At 27.9% G+C, this 19,574-nt stretch overlaps 2 protein-coding genes across 2 annotated transcripts in view; both read left to right on the top strand.

Annotated features, from left to right (window-relative positions):
• LOC135931659 (son of sevenless homolog 2-like) overlaps positions 1-12,782 on the top strand; it is a 41,760-nt gene extending 28,978 nt beyond the window's left edge. The window contains exons 16-22 of the mRNA XM_065468916.1: positions 743-863; positions 3,899-4,096; positions 4,293-4,486; positions 7,310-7,426; positions 9,466-9,883; positions 10,321-10,546; positions 11,792-12,782. Coding sequence (XP_065324988.1) covers positions 743-863; positions 3,899-4,096; positions 4,293-4,486; positions 7,310-7,426; positions 9,466-9,883; positions 10,321-10,546; positions 11,792-12,083 — 1,566 coding nt within the window. The 3' untranslated portion in view covers positions 12,084-12,782. The remainder of the gene's footprint in view (positions 1-742; positions 864-3,898; positions 4,097-4,292; positions 4,487-7,309; positions 7,427-9,465; positions 9,884-10,320; positions 10,547-11,791) is intronic.
• A 1,447-nt stretch (positions 12,783-14,229) lies between these two features.
• LOC135931936 (histone acetyltransferase type B catalytic subunit-like) lies at positions 14,230-19,435 on the top strand. The gene is made up of 9 exons (XM_065469256.1): positions 14,230-14,306; positions 14,350-14,425; positions 14,468-14,588; positions 14,651-14,786; positions 16,532-16,706; positions 16,989-17,380; positions 17,585-17,778; positions 18,423-18,554; positions 19,077-19,435. The coding sequence occupies exons 1-9, from the start codon at positions 14,240-14,242 to the stop codon at positions 19,218-19,220; spliced, it is 1,437 nt and encodes a 478-aa protein (XP_065325328.1). The 5' UTR covers positions 14,230-14,239; the 3' UTR covers positions 19,221-19,435.
• The last annotated feature ends 139 nt before the right edge of the window (positions 19,436-19,574 follow it).

The following is a 19,574-nucleotide window of genomic DNA, read 5'->3' as shown; positions in this document are numbered from 1 at the left end:
TAGCTAACTCAATATTAGCCATAAAAATATTGCCAAAGTTTCGAGATTTCGCTAATAGATGTCCAAACCTTTGTGCCATCTATGAGCAAAATCCATAATATTTTGATAAAATATTTAGTTAGCCGTTTTAGAAAGTGTTTAATTCGAGCCGCCGTTCAATAACATCACTGAGAAATACTACACCTGAAAATGGATGTTAGCTTTTCTTAATATACATAGGGAGTTGACACCAAACACTGATAAAAAAATTTAATTATATTTTTCCCCATTTTTTAATACACCATATTTATTTTTGAATATTTTGTAAGTTTAACTTGCAAAATTCTTAAAAATATTTTTATGCATTTATCTATATTTCTATAAATATAATTTTTATATATCAAATTTAAAATGCTTAAAAAATTTATATTTTTTTTTACAAAGATTATAAACATTTAATATTTTACCATTAAATTTATATTTAAAATTTATGTATTATGAAAGTGTCAATATTTTAGTCACTAGTCCTAAATAAATTTTAGAAACTTAAGATATTCCTAAATAACTCCTTGGATAATCCTTAGAATTCCCGAACGCCCCTGTGAAGAGTCATTTTATATTACGAATATTCTAGAAAGTATTAGTATTTAAAATATTATATTTTATTTTTAATTAATATTTAAAAATTATTATTCATACATATATACAACTATTTTTCTTATTTCGAAATCTGGAAAACTAATTTATAAATACATTTTTTTAGCAATTACCCCCAAAACTCATCAAATTTTATCAAGACATGTGCGAGCTTATGCTGGATAAGCATTTTAAACTTTACCGCGAAAAACTCAAGTCAATCGACCCACCTTGCGTTCCCTTCTTAGGTAATATGGACTCCCAAATTTAATCTCTTCTCTTATTTAGTTGGCAACTTAATATTTACCCCCTTTGTTTTGGTATCCCTCCCTCCCCATGAATTCTATAATAGAGTAATGAGTCAAGCGCGAATTTTTTTTCGTGAAATAATATCTTAAACCTATGTCTACGAATATTTAAATTGGCCATGAAATAATCAAGATTAATTTGGGACTAAATCAGTTAATTATCGTCTGCTTCACCATTGAAATTTATTTTGTGTAAGAAAGAAAGAAAAAAAAAACTATTCGAATAAATAGAATTAGCTAAATTAACATTACCGAGGAGTATAGAAGTTAAATCAAAATAAGTATTTATAAATTGTAAGATGATTGGGCTATCAAAAGGAGAGGAAATTATAAAAAAGTTCTTGATGATAATCAAAATACAAAATACACAACCTTATTTTAATCAACTGAAGATTCAACCCGACCCCCTTCGATTTTTTTAAAAATTTGTATGATGGTAATATATACACTATCTAGTAAAAATATAAAATTTTAATTATCAACTCAGCTTACTTCATGAGATATGGCCATCTACAGAAACACGGAAATTCCAAAATACACTATATTTAATTTTAAATATCTCAAAAAGTAATTAAGCTATAGCTCTAGAATAGCTCTTTATTATGATATAAAATTTATCTTATTGAAAAAAGTATATTACCAAAAACCGGAAATGGCTATAAATAAAAAATGCTCTTTTTTTTCTTTTAAATTTTTTTTACAGATAAACATTATACTTCTTAATATTTGTACAAAATCCTAGATTGGGACGAGTATTGGGTCAATAGTTATTACACTTTAAATATAAGTAGTATGGCTTAAATCCTCTATTATACCAAATATAGAGTAATTATTTTTTTTAAAAAGTGGGCAATATATGTGAATAATAGCATTAAAACTAAAATCCTAAAAAATCTGATTATTTTGCATTTATTAAATGTTAAAAAACTCAAAACAACATTTAATTGTATTATTTTAAATATAACACATAAAACCAAGTAGAATAATTCCGAATGACGTTGCAAATAAAGTAATAGAATTTTATAATTCTGATGAAAACAGCTGACTTATGCCAGGTATGAATAATTTTATATCAATGAAAGTTAATGGAAAAAAGAACCAAATGAAAAAGAGATTAGTTTTATGTAATATAAAAGAATTATTTACCAATTTTATAGAAATAAACAGTAATATATAAAGATAGATTTTATCAAATTTGCTATCATGAGACCAAAACACTGTACTTTAGCAGGCGGGTCTGGAACGCATACAATGTGCATCTGCACATTTCATCAAAATTTTAAGTTAATTATAATTGGTGGTAAATTAGATAAGTTAACTGCAAACCAGCATAACTTTCCATTTCCTCCCTTAAAAAATTATAAACACTACATTGCACAAAGTCTATGCAATCCAGCCCAGTCTTGCTGTTACTTAAGAAAATTCCAAATGTGTCCCGGCACTTTGGAATTTAAAGAAAGACTACACTTATTGTTTGATAATAATGCCATAGATTATATAACATTCAAACAATGGTTGGCAGCTGACCGTACTACACTCGAAACTTTAACAAAGTCCGCCAACGAATTTGTGGAGTATTTGATTGAAAAATTAAATATTTTACTTCCTCATGCATTTATTTCTTCGGTACAATCTTCATTTTTTAAATCATTAAAATTGAATTTGAAGGATGGGGAATATCTAAAAATATCCTATTTTGCAGAGAACTAAGCTTTTGTAGTTTAAGATCACGCTCAAGGTTTTCATTGGATTAATAATCAGGCAACACTATTTATGATTTATTACCGCGAAGGCGATATCATCAAACATTTCAGTTACTTGATTATATCAGATTGTCTCAAACACAATATTTGTTCCTTTAATTTATTTCAAATAAAATTAATTATATTCTTGAAAGAAAGATTTGATAAGATTTCAATAATATTTTATTTTTCTGATGGAGCTGTTACCCAGAATAAAAACAAAAAAAACTTTGTAAACCTCTACAACCATTATAATGATTTTGGGATCAAGGCCGAATGGCATTTTTTTGCAACTGCACATTGCAAAACTCCTTGCGATAGTTTAGGGGGAATTACTAAGAGGTTGGCGGCTAGAGCAAACCTGCAACGTCCTCATGAAAATCATATAATAACTCCCATTGACTTATATAATTATGCGAGAATCAATATCCCGGGAATTAATTATATATTTGTTAGCAACGTAGAATATTTAAGAATGGAAATCAATCTTGAAAATAGATTTTTAATGGCCAAACGAATTCCCGGGACACAAAAATATCATTACAAAAATGTTGAAGGGGAAAAATGCCCGTTAGTAGAAGTCACAACTGGGTTTTTGGTAATATACTTTTTTTCAATAAAAATAAATTTTATATCATACTATTCTAAAGCTATTTAATAAAATTAAAATCATGTCTTTAGCTTAATTACGTTTTGAGATATTTAAAATTAAATATAGTGTATTTTGGAATTTCCGCCTTTCTAAAGATGGCCATATCTCATGAAGTAAGGCTATTTGAAAAGTAAAATTTTACATTTTTATTAGTTAGTGTATACTACTAACATGCAAATTTTTAAAAAAAATCGAAGGGGATCGGGTTGAGAGACTTTTTTTGGTTGATTTAATATGGAATACAACATATAGCTTTCCTATAGAATGGAAAGAGAGAAATTGACCCTTTAGCACTCACAAATGATCGACGCTATTTATCAAAATTAGTATTGTTAAACGGCTCCATTTTGAACCGATTTTTTAAAACGGCTATCTCAATATTTTAACTAGAAAAAAATATTACGCAGACCCGAAGATTTTGGTTATAGATGGCACAAATGTTTGGACATTCTATTAGCAAAATCTCGCTTAGCAAATATTTTTCTCCGACTTAAAATAAAAAATGGCCCAAATCGAGCCGTTTAAACAGTAAATCAAAATTTATGCTTTTTAAAATTATTTTTAATATTTTTAAAAATTAGGGATTTACATGTCAGATATCTTGCACTTAGAAGAAGGTAACCCTAATTTTATAACCGCTCCCGACAAAAATACGAATGAGGGTAAGGGGGTTAAAGATACCCTGATCATAAACGCCCCTTCTTTCATCAATGTCAACGGGGAAACGAGCGCTGACAATATTGTTGATACTGATAAAACAAATGCGGTTCAAGTTCAAGGTGCAGATTTTTTCTACTTTTAAAATATCGTGCCTTACCAGTCTAAATATAATAAATAAAAGTATCAGGTCCATATGGACTTTAAGATAATATTTTATAATTTTTTTTCCTTTGACGGTGAAAAGCAAGATTGCCTAATTTTATTACGATTATTATAACTATTTATATATCCGGTGGTGAAATTTTTTTTTTTAAGATAAGAATATGGAAAAGATTTTAAAGAACGATAAATTGGACAGTAGTGGCAATAGGGAAGATTCTTCATCTCAAGGCAACGATAATTGTAAATTGATAAATTTTTACAAATGGACGAAAGTAGCTCAAGTTTGTAACGACATCCAGGATTACCAAAATACTCCTTATCATTTTACTGTCGAGATGGATATCAGGGTAATAATTTTTTTGTTTAAACATAGGTTTTTATAAAGTATAAGGATAGAATAATCATGAAAAGTAGGAAGTCGAGTCGGCTCTAACAGAGCTAATCCTTTTTTCGACTTTGACTTAAGGTTTGGGTCGTTTTTTACGACTACAACCCAAAGTTATGGATGTTTTATTCTACCCGACCTAAAATATGGGTCGTTTTTAAAAGACGACCTAAGGTTTGGGCTGATTTTTTTCACCTGACCCTATATTTATGCCATTTTATTCAACCAAAAATCTACTAGGGTTGACTCCAATAAATATATAAATATAATAATAACATTTAGTAGATACAAATATTGATGCTTGGTTACAAGATGTTTGCGCAAATTTGCTAAAATATATTATTAAATCAACCTCCATATATGACGAGGCCAAAAATAATATTGAATGTCTTCGCAAATTATAGAAACAAGATGGCTGTAACTACGGACATATGGACCATCAACAATTTAATTAGTTATTGCACCATAATTTCCATTATATTAACAATAAATGGAATTTAACTAACTCATTATTGTCTATTACGGAATTTGCTCACCCTCACACGGGTGAGGATATTAACGAACTAATAATAAAAATACTCGCGGAATATAAAATAATTGAAAAAATATCCTCCTTTACCCGTGATAATGGATCAAATATAGTTTCGGCGGGGAAACTAATTATTTTTTTTAATTCGTGAGACCTATAACACAAATTTTAACATAATACGATGTCTGTCTCACATTATTAATCTAATCGTAGAAGAAGAATTGCCAACGATTTCAATAGAATTGGAAATAGTTAAGTTGTATGTGAAAAACGTACATAAACTTCTTTGATGCAGGGTTTTGTCAATATTTGCAATTGTAAAAATCCGCTAGATGTGTCCACCAGATGAAATTCAAAATATCTTATGCTCAACAAAATCAATAAGGTATTATCGGCATATATTATTTAATTTTTTTTAATGTTTGATTCTGTAGAATATAGAAACCATTGTAAAATTGGGAAAACGGTTTACAATAATACCGAAGAGGTCAAATTGTTAAAAGATATTGAAGAAATTTTGCACCCATTTTATAAAATTATATGTAAAATTAAATTCATCAACTATAGGCATGCGCATGTATCATTATATCGTGATACAATGCAAACATTGTTGAAATGAAGAGTCAATGTTGTATATGTTTACTTTTTACAATCACATGTATTATAAATGAATTGTTATACAAAAAAAATAATTTGATAAATATTGTATCTTCTATTTTCTTTGAAATATGTTTTTGTGCAAATTTTGAGATATATTATTTATGAGTTTTGATGTGAGACACGGCATAACTTTTTCAACATCGATCATACCCTTCTTTGAATCAACTCCAATAAAATGGCATGAAGGTTTGGACATCTATTAGCTAAATCTCCAGGCTTAGGCAATATTTATCTGGCTAAAATATTAAGTTAGCTGTTTTTAAAAATGGCAAATCGAACTATTTAACAACACTATGCATGACGATGACTTTTATATTATTTTAATTACCCGTATCAATAATATATATATAAATTAACATTCCTTCTTTCTTTCTTTCTTTCTTTCCTTCCTTCCTTCCTTCCTTCCTTCCTTCCTTCCTTCCTTCCTTCCCTTTCCTTTCCTTTCCTTTCCTTTCCTTTCCTTTCCTTTCCTTTCCTTTCCTTTCCTTTCCTTTCCTTTCCTTCCCTTTCCTTTCCTTTCCTTTCCTTTCTTTCCTTCCCTTCCCTTCCCTTCCCTTCCCTTCCCTTCCCTTCCCTTCCCTTCCCTTCCCTTCCTTTCTTTCTTTCTTTCTTTCCTTCTTTCTTTCCTTCTTTCGTTTATAGCTATCTATCATTAAAATATAACAAAAACATTACACTGAGAATGTAATTTTTTAAATATTTCTTGATTTTTATTACATTATATCTAAAAGAAATTGAAAATAATACTAATTGTTTTATGGCATTTTTGATTCATCATATATAGAATGAAAATGATAATAAAATAGCTGTTATAATACTAAAAAAACTTTATTTAAATTTAAATTACTATATCTGAAAAATTTGTCGCCAAAAGTTATGAGATTAATACATTTTATCCCATAATAACCATAATGTATATTGCAACCTAATCTATACAAGTAGCTGCATATATAAAACATGTTATTGCTAATAAAATAGGAACCCTCAAATGTACATAATATTTATTTCCTATTATACTTTAAATTATTTATTGTCCAGTATAAGTAAGATAACAAATTTGCGATTTTAAATAAAGCAAGCAATAAAGACAAAATTAATACTCTCCAACGTATTATCATAGGGTAGTGTGATAAATAACACTAACGAAATTATAATGGCTTGTTATATTTATCCTATTAAATATCATTAAGATAATCCCTAACCTGCCCCATATATAATTAGTTTATAACGGGTCCACTGTAGGTCTTCCCGAATCATAAAAGTCTTTTAGTAAAGCACTTATTCATGGTATGACAAATACCTTAAATGTTTTACTCTTTAACAAAGAAGTTTATTACTTGACTAAACAATGCACTTTAATATAAATAGGAAATCTGGACTCATGTACAACTGGTCTGGTCTGGTTTATAGGATTTTTTCCCATTTCCCGCCCCACTCTAACAATAAATATCCTTATTATATGTGCAACACGCAATATTTTAATGGAAGTAAGCAAGGAAGAAAGTAGATGGAAAGAAAGAGAAAAATACCATTAAATTTATTTAAAATAACGAATGAAAAAGACATTTTATTTCCCAAACCTATAATTAAAAAAAGGCCTACATCCAAGAAATCGATCCCTATAACGGTATCCCCGAGATGGAATTTGACGATGTTTTATATCAGAAATCCTTGGAAATCGAACCCAAAGATGCTAAACAATTGCCTAAATTTGTGAGTAAAAATATTCATATCATAATTTATTCCTAAAAATTTCTATTTATTCGTCTGCGTTATAAATACATTTTTTTATGATTATAATGGAATTAAAAAATGAATATTACATGAAAATATCGTGGATATATGTAAAATATAGAATTATGTATAGAAGGCAATTTAAAATGAACGCGTAAAATTTATTTAAAAAGAAGAGTTGTGTCCCCGAATGTGGGTTAAGGAATTTTAAACTATTTAGCGAAAATTTTGAGAACATGATCTCAATTGAAGCCGATTTTTTTTAAAGAAGTCCGAACCCGCGTCGGTTCTATATTACTTTGGGGTTGATGGGTTGCCCATAAGTCGGTCTCTGTTTGGTCTATGGTCTCAAAATGTCCCACCAAACAATTTTAAATTTCTAACGAATTCGGGTTCACCATCATGATAGAAAGTTTATAATCATAACTTAAATTATTTTCATACTAATATATCATTGGCTGAGTATTATACTGTTCTATATCTACTTTTTAATATTTAGTAGCAGATCACAATATAGAATTGCAAGAATTATTCTAAAATAAACATTTTTATTGTGGATATATAAGTTTATAGTACTGAAGAATTAATTTATCAAGGAAAAAATGCATTTTGAAAAAAAAATGTGTATATAGAACAATATATTACCCAACCTTACATTTGGGAAAAATAACAGTAATTTTGGAATGTAAACTGAATATATTATGGTGCGCACAATTGAAAGTTTCAAACGCTGTCTTGAAAATACAAACAATGCATTTCAAATGGCATCGTGCAAATTAATAAAATTACCTTTTGGCGTTAGCAACCATTTTAAAAAACGCAAAAAAAGTTTGCTTTTTTCAATACTTTTTTATTCTTCATTTTTGTAATATTATACAAAATGTTTAAAAAAAATTAATTTACCTATATCCTAAAATGGAGTATTTAGAAATTAAAGAAATAAAAAGGCAGACGATAATTTAATTTTAAAAAACATAATCTTCACAAAACGCAAACGCTCAATTAGTGCGCACTATTATTCTTATGCTTTATATATTTTTTTTAATATTCCATCTTTTTTTCATATTTCTCATAGGCCTCTTTTATAGTAATCGCTCAATTGCTGGGTTTTTTTCAAAATCAAGCAAATATTAAGTAAAATTTATAATTGACTGCGCGATGCGATGAAATGAATTGCATCGCTATGAAAAATACCCGCCGATGTCTGTCGCTACTCGGGCTAACTATAAATGAGGCATTAGAGCGATATCTATAGTCGGACTTGGCGTAATTCTGACATCTTCAGAAATCTTAATCGGATATTTTTATTTGATTTATTTGAAAGAATGACATCTGTCATGTAAGATTTTTCTTATATCTAACTTATAGAAAAAGGATAGTTCCAAAAAATATTAATTTGATTATATTTAAGTTTATATTGGCATTTTTTTCAGGGATTATTCTAATTCTTTTTTTTTAGTATATATTTATACTTTTAAAAGAAAATTTAGAAATTTTTTATCAATCCAAACAAAATTTATAAAGTTTTTAAAAAGTGGAAGGGATAATATGATAGTTGTTGTTTTTGAAAATTAAATTTGCCATCTTTAAATGGGTATCTCCCAGTGTTGTTAAACGGCCCGATTTGGATCGATTTTTAAAAACGTTCCGGGTAAGACTTTAGTCAAAATATTACTATGTAAGCCTGGAGATTTGGCTCATAGATGCCAGAAAGGTTTAGACTTCTTTTTGCCAAATCTCGAAGCTTTTATCTTATTATTTTGGCTAAGATCTTAATCGGGTCCTTTAACAACACTACTGTCATCTCTGCAATCGTTCGGGCAATCCAAAATTTTTTTTAAAAATGTTTTCCTAAATTCATGATAGTTTTTAATTGTCCCTTTAATATTTCATTAATCTTTTCATTTTATTATTTGTGATTAAAATTTTATTTTAAATATGCTTCTTTGTTATCAATTCAAGTCAAAGGTTTTCTAATTGAAAAAAAAAATTTCCCATTTACTTTTTCAAAAACTCAGCCAAGGAAGTTCGAGAATTTACCCACCCTAAAATCTCCCGGTATTAAGACTCTCAAACCACAGCACCAACAACAAAACCAAGCTGTTTTAAAGAGCTCAAATCTCCCAAGCCACCGCCATAATTCCTTATCCCCTTCTTCCCCGCGGGCTCATTCCGCTTCATTGGATGTATCGCGCGATTCATTGATGGATACCAAGGCACCAAATAATTTCAAAAAACTGTTTTTCAAAAGGAGGTCTTCTGGAGGAGGTCTTAGTAAAAAGTCTATTATGAATCACTATAATAACGGTGATCTTGCCAATCGCAACGGCCACGGCGCGAATAAGTACAACCCGAATAAAATACGTGACGAAGCCTACGAAACATTTGATAGCCCTGTCAGTCCTACGGGATCTACTGTTCCCTTATTAGCTAACGGTAATATATTTTATAAGGTTTTTTTTAAAATAAATATTTAATATTTTAAAAAAATATCCTGACTTTTCTAATCTCAAATAGTGAAAATAGAAATCGTTAATCTACTAAAGGTTTCCGAAACACATATTGCATTTTATGTGTTTTTGGCTTCATAAAAACAGTGACGCTATATCCACGGGAGAAGCGGGGGGGGGGGATGACAATTTTCACCCATATACATTTTTCTCAAGGGATATTTAATTATAAAAATGCCAGGGGTGGAGGGTGTTAGAGGGGGAATCAATCTCGGCATGTTGCCTTCAAACAGTTTTCTCTCTGAAAATTCGATAATTTCTGGCCCATGTCTCTTTGTCCGTAAATATAAAATTATTTTATATTTTAATAAGTATCTAATTAATTAAGTTATAGTATATTTCAATTTTTTATTTTGAATAAAGCTCTGCACAATTCCTTATCACCATTCTCGCCTCATTTTCCTCTTCCAAGTACTGACTCTGGGGCTATAACATCAATCCCTTCTCATATTATAACAAGTGCTCAATACTCACCACCTTTATCTCCGCTCAGTAACTCTGACACACTATACCATCCATTTTTTACTTTTCCTAGACACTCTACAATTGTCACGGACAATAACTATCCACCAATAAATAGTTCTCAAAAGTAATATTTGGACATATTTTGCATTTTATATTCAAACATTTAATTCATGCAATCTTTGTAAACCGATTCCAGAACCGGTTTTAAAATCGTAAATAATTTATATTAGCACCCGGCCCAAACCGGCGCGTAAATAATTATTATCCGTGATTTCGGCTTGTCATTTGTTTAACCTGACCTGACCCATAAAATATATTTATAAATTATCCGGCCTGGCCCTTAATATTTTTTTTGTGAAAACTATATAAATTTGCCTTAATTACCAGCTTTAAAAAACATTACAAAATCCTTGGCCCAACTCGGTTACGCTATTCGTTTTAGCCCCGTAATGTTATGGGGGATTTATTTTGTTTTAATTCCTTCTAACGATGTTTAAAAGTTGGGATTCTCAGAATCGCTTAAAATTAAACGGGAAGTAAAACCCAATTTTTATTTTTTGGGATCATTCTTTTTTTGAAGATCAGGCTCCAAAACTCTCATCATAAATTAAGCAAACTTTATATAATTTTTCCGAAGTTCTACTTAATTTCCCTCACTGTCGAATTTAAACCCAACTCTTAAAAATTAGTACAGCTACTTTATTATTATTTTTTTTAAAAATGCGATTTTTACGCTACAATAAGCTGAGCTCAAAATATCAAAAAATTTGATTTCGAAAACTTTCCAAACTTTATCGAAAAAAAGAAATATGCTTCTTTTTTTAATAATTCTAGAAAATTTTTATAAATTTAACAATAAGATTTCAATAAAATTTTAAAACTTCTGAAAGTATTAAAACTTTTGGAATTTTTTATAAAAGATTTTGGACATTAATGGAAAAATTTACTTACGTTTACTATTTGATTTCTTAAAGAGACGCGGGGAGTCGAACAAAACTGTATGTAGATTAGAATTAGATGAGAACCAGAATTTCGAACCTGGTCAATAAAATCTGGGTTTCATTCTTAAAATTTTTAAAAAAATGAGTTTTACGGTTCTGTTTTTTTGACCTGGTTCCAAAGATTCCAAACTCTGGGTTAAACTCTGTTAAAGTAAATTTTAAAAAAAATTTAAACAATAAATATAATATATAAATAATTTTAAAAACCGGTTTCCGAATATTTTAACATCGGTTCGGTTTTTTATAAATATTTAAAAGAGGGTTCCTATTCTTAGGTTTACTCAACTGATTAGAATTGTCCTTATATAATAAACTGCATAAAATAGTTCTGTAATCATATCTTAAAATATATTGTTTTTAAAAAAAAGTTTACAAATATCCGAATATGATGTCCAGCACGATACGGGAATCGTTGATAATCAATATGATCTTATAGTGATGTCACCTCCTCCTATCCTCCCCAGACTTCCTTCCGTGCCTCCACCATTGCCACCAAAAACAGAAAGGATGGCTCAACCGTTTACGAACAAATATGCTCAAGCTACTCAACAAAATTTCGTTTTGCCTCCACCTCGAATACCCCCTCGTAAAAATTCGAGCATTAAAAGCAAAAGTCGTCGAAAGGTGAAAGAAAAATCCCCTCCATTACCTCCTATTTGAAAATAAATAATAACCTATTTTTTTTGGTTAAGCGAAGATGCTACATTATAAATTATGTCATAATTGTTTAAACCTATCACTAATAAACTGTGTAATACCTTCAAAATCGAATTTTCCCACCCGAGCCCGCTCGACAACAAGCCTGGCTTCTTGCGGCCCGCGGTCTGAATTTAAAAAAAAACATATACGGATCTCAAACTCGAAATATTTATTTTACTCTCTATTCCATTCTTACGCATCAAATTTAAATAAAATACTTATCTATTTTATTCCTTTATTACAAAATATGATGTAAACAATGAATAGTAAAAATATTTTCCATCTCCTGATTTTTTTCATAAAAAATTTATTTTATAATCAATCTCGATCATTCAAAGATTAATATTTTTAGAGTCACGGGTTGGACTTAATTTTTTTGGCGAAGTTACCACCAGACTGATGGGTGTCATTCATGACTCTACTTAGAGTGCCATTTTTAAAAAATCTATTAAAATTATACATTATTATATTTTTTTGAATCTTATCGAATTATATGGTCATTACATTAAACAATACATATTATTTATTTTTTTATAACCACAATTCCGCCCTTCCATTGTTTCATAATTTTTTAACCCTCCCATTTGCTCATGGTTTTTTTATATGACATTTATAAAAATAGAAATTCTTCCAAAAAATAAATTTATCGACCAACAGTTATTAAACCGTTTATTCAACATATTAAGTTTTTAGTCATAAAATATTTATATAAAATTATATTTTCAAAAAATTTTTTGCTATCATCTCTTTTTATTATTTTATTATATTTTCTTTTTTTTAAATAATTTGTTTGAATGAAATATTTTTTTAAACCAAATTTAATAAGGGAATATTCTGACGAGTGTTTAAAATATAATGAATATTAATTAAATTATGATATTAATAAGTTATGAAGTTTTTTAAAGAAAATAAAAAATGAAAGCATACATATAATTAAATTGAATTGGAAATTAAGACCTCTCTATTACACATGGGAAGAGAGTATGTATTAAAAATTATTATGTTAGAGAAAAGTATAAGATGCTAATACAAGGATGTTAACCCAAATAAGGTTCAAGAATTTTAAACTAGCGAAAATTTTGATAACAGGAACTTAATCGAAACTTATATTTCTAAAAGGGTCTGAACACCCATCCCTTCTCCCGTTTCCTTGAGTTCGAGGGTTGTTCATAAATTGGTCCCTCTGTGATTTCAAAATATCCAACCAACAATTTTAAATTCTTGAATTCTTTTTGGGGTTATATCCCTGTACTAATCAGACATGAACATGTTGAAATAAACTATGCACAGTGGGCAAGCATTCATTGTTATTTTTCAAAAAAATATGGAATATAGAAAAATATTAAGAATTAAAATTGTGATAATAATGATTCATATTCATTTTAAAAATATGTCAGGAATACAAACTAATATTTTTTTATCCGTTAACCAGTTATTTAAATTTTTTTAGCCCATCCCCCGTAAATTGCCTGGCTGGTTTTAAAATAAGTCAACATACATGAATTCCTGCCTAGTTTTTTTATTTAAATTTTCAATATTTTATGACCCGGTTCATATTTTCAAAATTTCATTATTTTAAATGATTTTGGTTGTATTTTTTAAAACATTGAATATATAATAAGGGAATTGATTCCTAAACATATAATTTTTCAATTGATATAATTTATTTTTTAAAATAGCTAGGATATTATATAAAAAAAAAATTTGCATCACCTTATAAATCGATCTAGGTTCGAATCCAGGAAGGGCTGGTTTTTATCAAGTTAACCTATATAGTTTTGTGCTCCAGGATATGATATATAATAGATTTATAAATGACCGCATATTTTCGTTGGTCTTTTACAAACAGAATGTTTTTCAAAACCATTTTTAAAAGGCATATTTATATTTTTTTATACGCTTAAATGGCGCCCGAATTCGTTCGTATTTTTAAAAAAAATATTGTAATAAAAAATAATTACTGGAAATATGTTACAAAAAGTGTTTGGTAAAAACAATCTGGTTGAAAAAGGTCTTATTAGTTATTACTAAACTATAAAATATATTTTGGACGTTGTTTAGTGAATTGCTATAAGATAACCAGCGTCATATATCTATACCCGCCTGAATTATCGATAATGTTTGAAACTAGGGATCTCTCACATTTTAAATGTGAAGCTTCTAACATTATTAATATTAAATTAAGTAATTTTTTTATATTTAATACCATATCTTTACTTGCTTTTAGTTTCTGAAACAAAAGATATAATTGATAATGACAAAATATTTCATCCTGAATTTACCCATCAAATATTTGGAGAAAGGTTTTGCTTTTCAAATTGATTGTTTATTTTACTAATATATAGTGAATCTATATTTGGATATAAAGATCTTAATATAAATTTGTATTATTGTGCACATTGTCTTTATACATATTTTGACTTTACATATGAACTTATTATTGATTCAAAAAAATATGGAGTTGAAGTATATTCATTTTATATCTATATAATTTTATTTCAAATTTCTCAATAAATTTTTTTTACAAGCCTGATGATATCAATAGCCTACTTTTACCGAAAATTAATAATGATTTTACTAATAACATGCAAGAATTTAAAAGTCATATTTCTAAATGTAAAAAATCCCCATTTGGTATCTGCATAGATTCATTCAATTCTAAAGGTCTATAATATATGATCATAACAAATATTAAAATTACTTAAATGCAGCATAATATTTAGGTCATTAGTTAGTTCTATTCATTCTAGGTCTAATTTTAAAATAGGCACGAAGGAATAAATATGTTTTTTAAATTTTATAGTAAGTGACAAAATAAATATAGATTTCTTTAGTTAATTCCATTTTATTTTTATATAAGAAAATGGGATTAAACAAAAAATCTTTTTTTTTTGGCAGTAAATTATTTTTATAAACCCTTTCCAACACTTATAAATAGATCAAATTATTAAAAAATTTAGCAGGCTATTTACCCAAACAAAACGTTTTTATTTTCAAAATAGAAATGATAAACACGACCTATATTCTTCTAAGCTTAAACTATTAGCTTATGTTTATTTATTTTTTTATCATTTTGGAATAAGAAAATGTCCAATAGAAAATATTTGAGAGAAAAGCATATCAACTTTGTCATTTTGATGAAAATGTCATTGGAATGACTATCAAGTACTCAATGATGAATGAGTTTAAAAACTATTTTATACCCTTTTAATTAATGAAAGAATTTTCAAGTTTTACCCCCTTATGAATTGTTCCAAAAATCTGTAAAAAATATTGATAAAATTTAGTATAGATTTTCCTCAAAACTAAGTTTAAGAAAAACAACAGAAAGAATAATTTTTTTAAACACATACCATACTGTCAAGTATGTAGTTCTTTATTTGTGCCAAAATGGGTGCTGATAGTTTTTTTATTTGCACCATAATATTTCCATATGTCTGTTTTTTTTTGGATTGTACAGGATGTGGGAATATTTTCAGGAATAACTAGAACTACAACCATCTTTTGAAGTACATCTTGAACCATTCTTAGTTCAGGTTTTAAACTCTGATCTACATAAAATAATAAAATTCCATCTTTTTTATAAACATAATTTTGCTTACCACATAAAATGATATTTTTAAAAAAGGATGTAAACCTTCCTCTTTTATTTTCTAAATAATTTAGAAATTATTTTTTTTAAAATTATTTCAAATTTTGTTTTAAATAGTAAATATTTGAATTTAGGCATGGTGGGCAAGCTTTTACTCTTCAACAATGCCACCAATTATTTTAATATTTGAAGCATAATAATTTGATCAATTTTTTTTATTGATTAATAGTGCACACAAATTGAGCGTTTCAAACACTGCGTTGCAAACACAACATTTTAAATTAGTTCCTAAAAAAGGATTTGTCTTTTGAAAATTATATTTCTGCGTTTTTATTTTTTTAATTTCTAAATATTCCTTTTTAGGATATAAGCAAGATATTTATATTACATTTTATATAATATTACACAGCGAATAATAATCTAATGGCAAACTGTAATTTTACCAATTTGCACAAGGTCATTGGAAATGCATTATTTGCGCTTGAAACACTCAATTTGTGCTCACTATAACTCTTTACTGTGTTTCACTTTTTAAAACTTTACACTTATTGTATTAGGATAGATGCATATTTCTTAGGTTTTATCATAATAAAAAGTCAGAATCCACAAGAGTTATATTTATTTTGTTACCTGCAGATGATACCTAAAACTCATAATTTGTAATACAATAAAACATTGTTGACAAATAAACTAACACTGGAATATTTTTTTTGCTCACAAATCAATATAAAAATTTACAGTAATTATAGGGGAGTGGAGGGGCCTAGTATCTAAAATATAAAAATAATTTATAATCGAATGTAAAAATTAAAATCAGGTAAATCATATGAAACGTACATGATCCAATCAGACGAAAATATGCATCATCAGACGAGTGATTATAATTTAGATTTCTACAATTATTACCAAAGACTGCAAATTTTTACGTTATGGTACATTGACGCTGCATCTTATATAGATTTATCTGATTCTAGATGGCGCTTTTTCATGCTGTAAAATTGTAAATTTTTACATAATATATTATAATATAACAACTTAAGTTTTTTATTTAAAAAACTCTTTTTTCCTCTGCCTGATTTATTATAATATTTATACTCGGAAGTTCTAAATCGCTAAAAAAATTAAGAATCTCGCTTATATCTCCTAGAAAAATTTCAGAGTAAATTTGAAATTGATATTAACAGAGACTAGTGAAGTAAACATTTGTAATTAAGTTGATTATATAAAAAAAATCGGAATTTTAAACGGGAAACTTATACTTATCGATTTACAAGGTACGAGACAATAAATATCGAAAATGCCAATCAATTCGTCGATGATAATGATTCTCCTCCAACATCACTACCCCACTCGAAAAAGCTTAAAACATTGCTCTCTAGTGGCGAATCTTCTGACAAAAAATATGACATAGTGGGTTTTGCCAACGTCTATGAATATTTCGCCTACCCAAATAAAATAAGGCCCAGGATTAGCCAATTCTTGGTGATGCCTATGCACACTAGATTATCCCTCGGCACGAAACTTTTGAGACAGATCTATAGTTTTTACAGGATAGAACATGGAGTAACGGGGATTAATGGACATGATGCTACAAACACACAAAATGGTGTCTATGAATCTGACGACCATATTAGTGTCAATGATCATGAAGTGGTCGACATTGCTAGTAAAAAAAATTCTAAATAAAAATTACTATATGTAAGAAAGCCATATTAAATGGAATAAATTTATTTTGATAGAAAATTCTATCGCCTTTATCTTTGTATTAAATTAGCTTTAATTAACGAATAAAGTTTATTAATAAAATAATTTAAAATCAAACTCGTAATTTATCAATTTTTTTATATAATATTTCAATAAAATCATGCAGTCGAAACTCCTTCTTACGAATTTAATTTGATGAGAGATTTTGTGGATTGTGAAGACCTATTAACTCTTTTAAAATCTTTTCCTATCCCAAATGATTACCAATCAAGCATTGTTTTAAACAACAGTAATTTTGGAAAAATAATAATCAATGATGGTCTCTTGTCCATGGTACACGACAAACTGAAATTGAACAAAGTTAATAGTATTAAATATTCAATTTTATAATTATCCTGGGTTTACATTATAGAAATTTCATGCGATGATTGCTAACAATGGGTTAGAAATACTAAGGATCCTAACCATATATTTTCATAAATTTTATATTAAATTGTAAACATAATCAATGTACCCTAATATAATCAAGTGTAGTGTTGCAAAATAGTTTTATTTATGCCGATTTTTAAAAATGGCTAACTCAATATTTTAGTCATAAAAATATTATGCAAGCCGATTTTGCTCATAGATGGCACTATGATTTGGACATCTGTTGGCTAAATCTAGAGGCTTAGGTAATATTTTTCTGGCTAAAATATTAAGTTAGCCATTTTTAAAAATCGGCTCAAATGTAGCGATATGAGATCGTGAGAATCAAGGCCAAATTGTGGCATCAGGCACTGGCATTAAATATTACTTTAAAGATATAATGTCATCATTTTTTTGTTACGCATCGAGAAAAGTACCACTTTATAATCATTATTGTCCAAAAAATGGTAACTAATCATAATGTAGGTGAATCAAACTTGAGAATAGTAATATTTTTAAAAACCGATCATAATTTTGATTTTTATTCCCCCCTTGTTATAATAATTCACAATTTTTTTTATTATATTACTTTTTAGAAGCAAATAAGCAAAATTATTGACATTCTTAACCTCTATTTTATTCTTCGTTGTCCTCATGAATCAAAAGCAGACGAAAAAATCAATGTTTACAAAACTGAAATGAGGGATAAAATGATGAAGCCCTTTTTGGTTAGTTTCGATAATATTAAGTTTTTTAATTTTACCAAATCTTATAATTTTTCATCGACACAATTTTCATTTTTGTAGGGTTCAGATATAGTTGGGTAATTGGTATCTACATTAGCATTTTATAAAGATATTCTTAATGCAGCTAGTGTTGTTAAATGGCTCGATTTGAGCCGATTTTTATATAACGCCAACTCAATATTTTAACCAGAAAAATATTATGTAAGCTGGAAGATTTTGCTCATAGATGGCACAAGGATTTGGAGGTCGCGAAATCTCGAAGCTTAATCAATATTATTCTGGCTAAAATATTAGGTTAACCACTTTTAAAAATAGGCTCAAATCACATTATTTAATAATATTACCAGCCTCCTCTTGTAATTAGGAAATAACCACTTTGCCACTACCCAACTATAGAGTTTGAATGGACTTTTTTCTAATTTCCAGGGATGGTAAATTTTTTTTAGTTAATTAATAACTATATTGATTCTTTTAAACTATTCATATAAAAAAATATATTTAAAGAAAGAAAATGAGAAGCTAGCTAAATTTAAAGCGACTATATTAACCAAAGTGGAATTACAAGATAAAGTAGAGGATATATTTAAGGTGGCGTACAAGGAGTATCAAATTATTGCGGACAAACTACTTCTTCACGAAAATAAATGATATATATTTATATTATGATTTTTTTATATAAAAGGATAATATATATTTTTTTAATAAATTATTTGTCAAACATATGAATTTCTTTTTTAAAACTATTTTCTTAAAGGTCACCTCCAATATAAACATTATAAACATCCACCCATCAGCTCTTAATCATAATTATTTTTAAATACATAAAACAAAATAACTTAATACCCATTGTCCATAAACTTCTCTGAATACCAAATGCAGATAAAAAAAATAGAGCATCCAGGAAAGAAGCCTATGAAATAATTTTTGATGGGGAATAATTGAAGAATGTATTAAAAGGAAATGCCCTAATGATTATAAATATTTGAATTTCTTTTTTTGCAA

The sequence above is a fragment of the Gordionus sp. m RMFG-2023 genome, chromosome 1, assembly GCF_954871325.1.
Source record: "Gordionus sp. m RMFG-2023 chromosome 1, tfGorSpeb1-WG-v2, whole genome shotgun sequence".
Taxonomy (NCBI): Eukaryota; Metazoa; Nematomorpha; class Gordioida; order Chordodea; family Parachordodidae; genus Gordionus; species Gordionus sp. m RMFG-2023.
The sequence above is the reverse complement of the archived record's forward strand: the minus strand, read 5'-3'. Positions and strand labels throughout refer to the sequence as shown.

What these genes read in the sequence shown, in the direction of transcription:
- LOC135931936 (XM_065469256.1), top strand. Translation starts at nt 14,240, where the DNA reads ATGTTTGAAACTAGGGATCTCTCACATTTTAAATGTGAAGCTTCTAAC. An exon ending in TGAAGTGGTCGACATTGCTA is followed by an intron (nt 17,381 to 17,584) that starts GTAAAAAAAATT and finishes AAAATCATGCAG; the next exon opens with TCGAAACTCCTTCTTACGAA. An exon ending in AAATGATGAAGCCCTTTTTG is followed by an intron (nt 18,555 to 19,076) that starts GTTAGTTTCGAT and finishes ATATATTTAAAG; the next exon opens with AAAGAAAATGAGAAGCTAGC.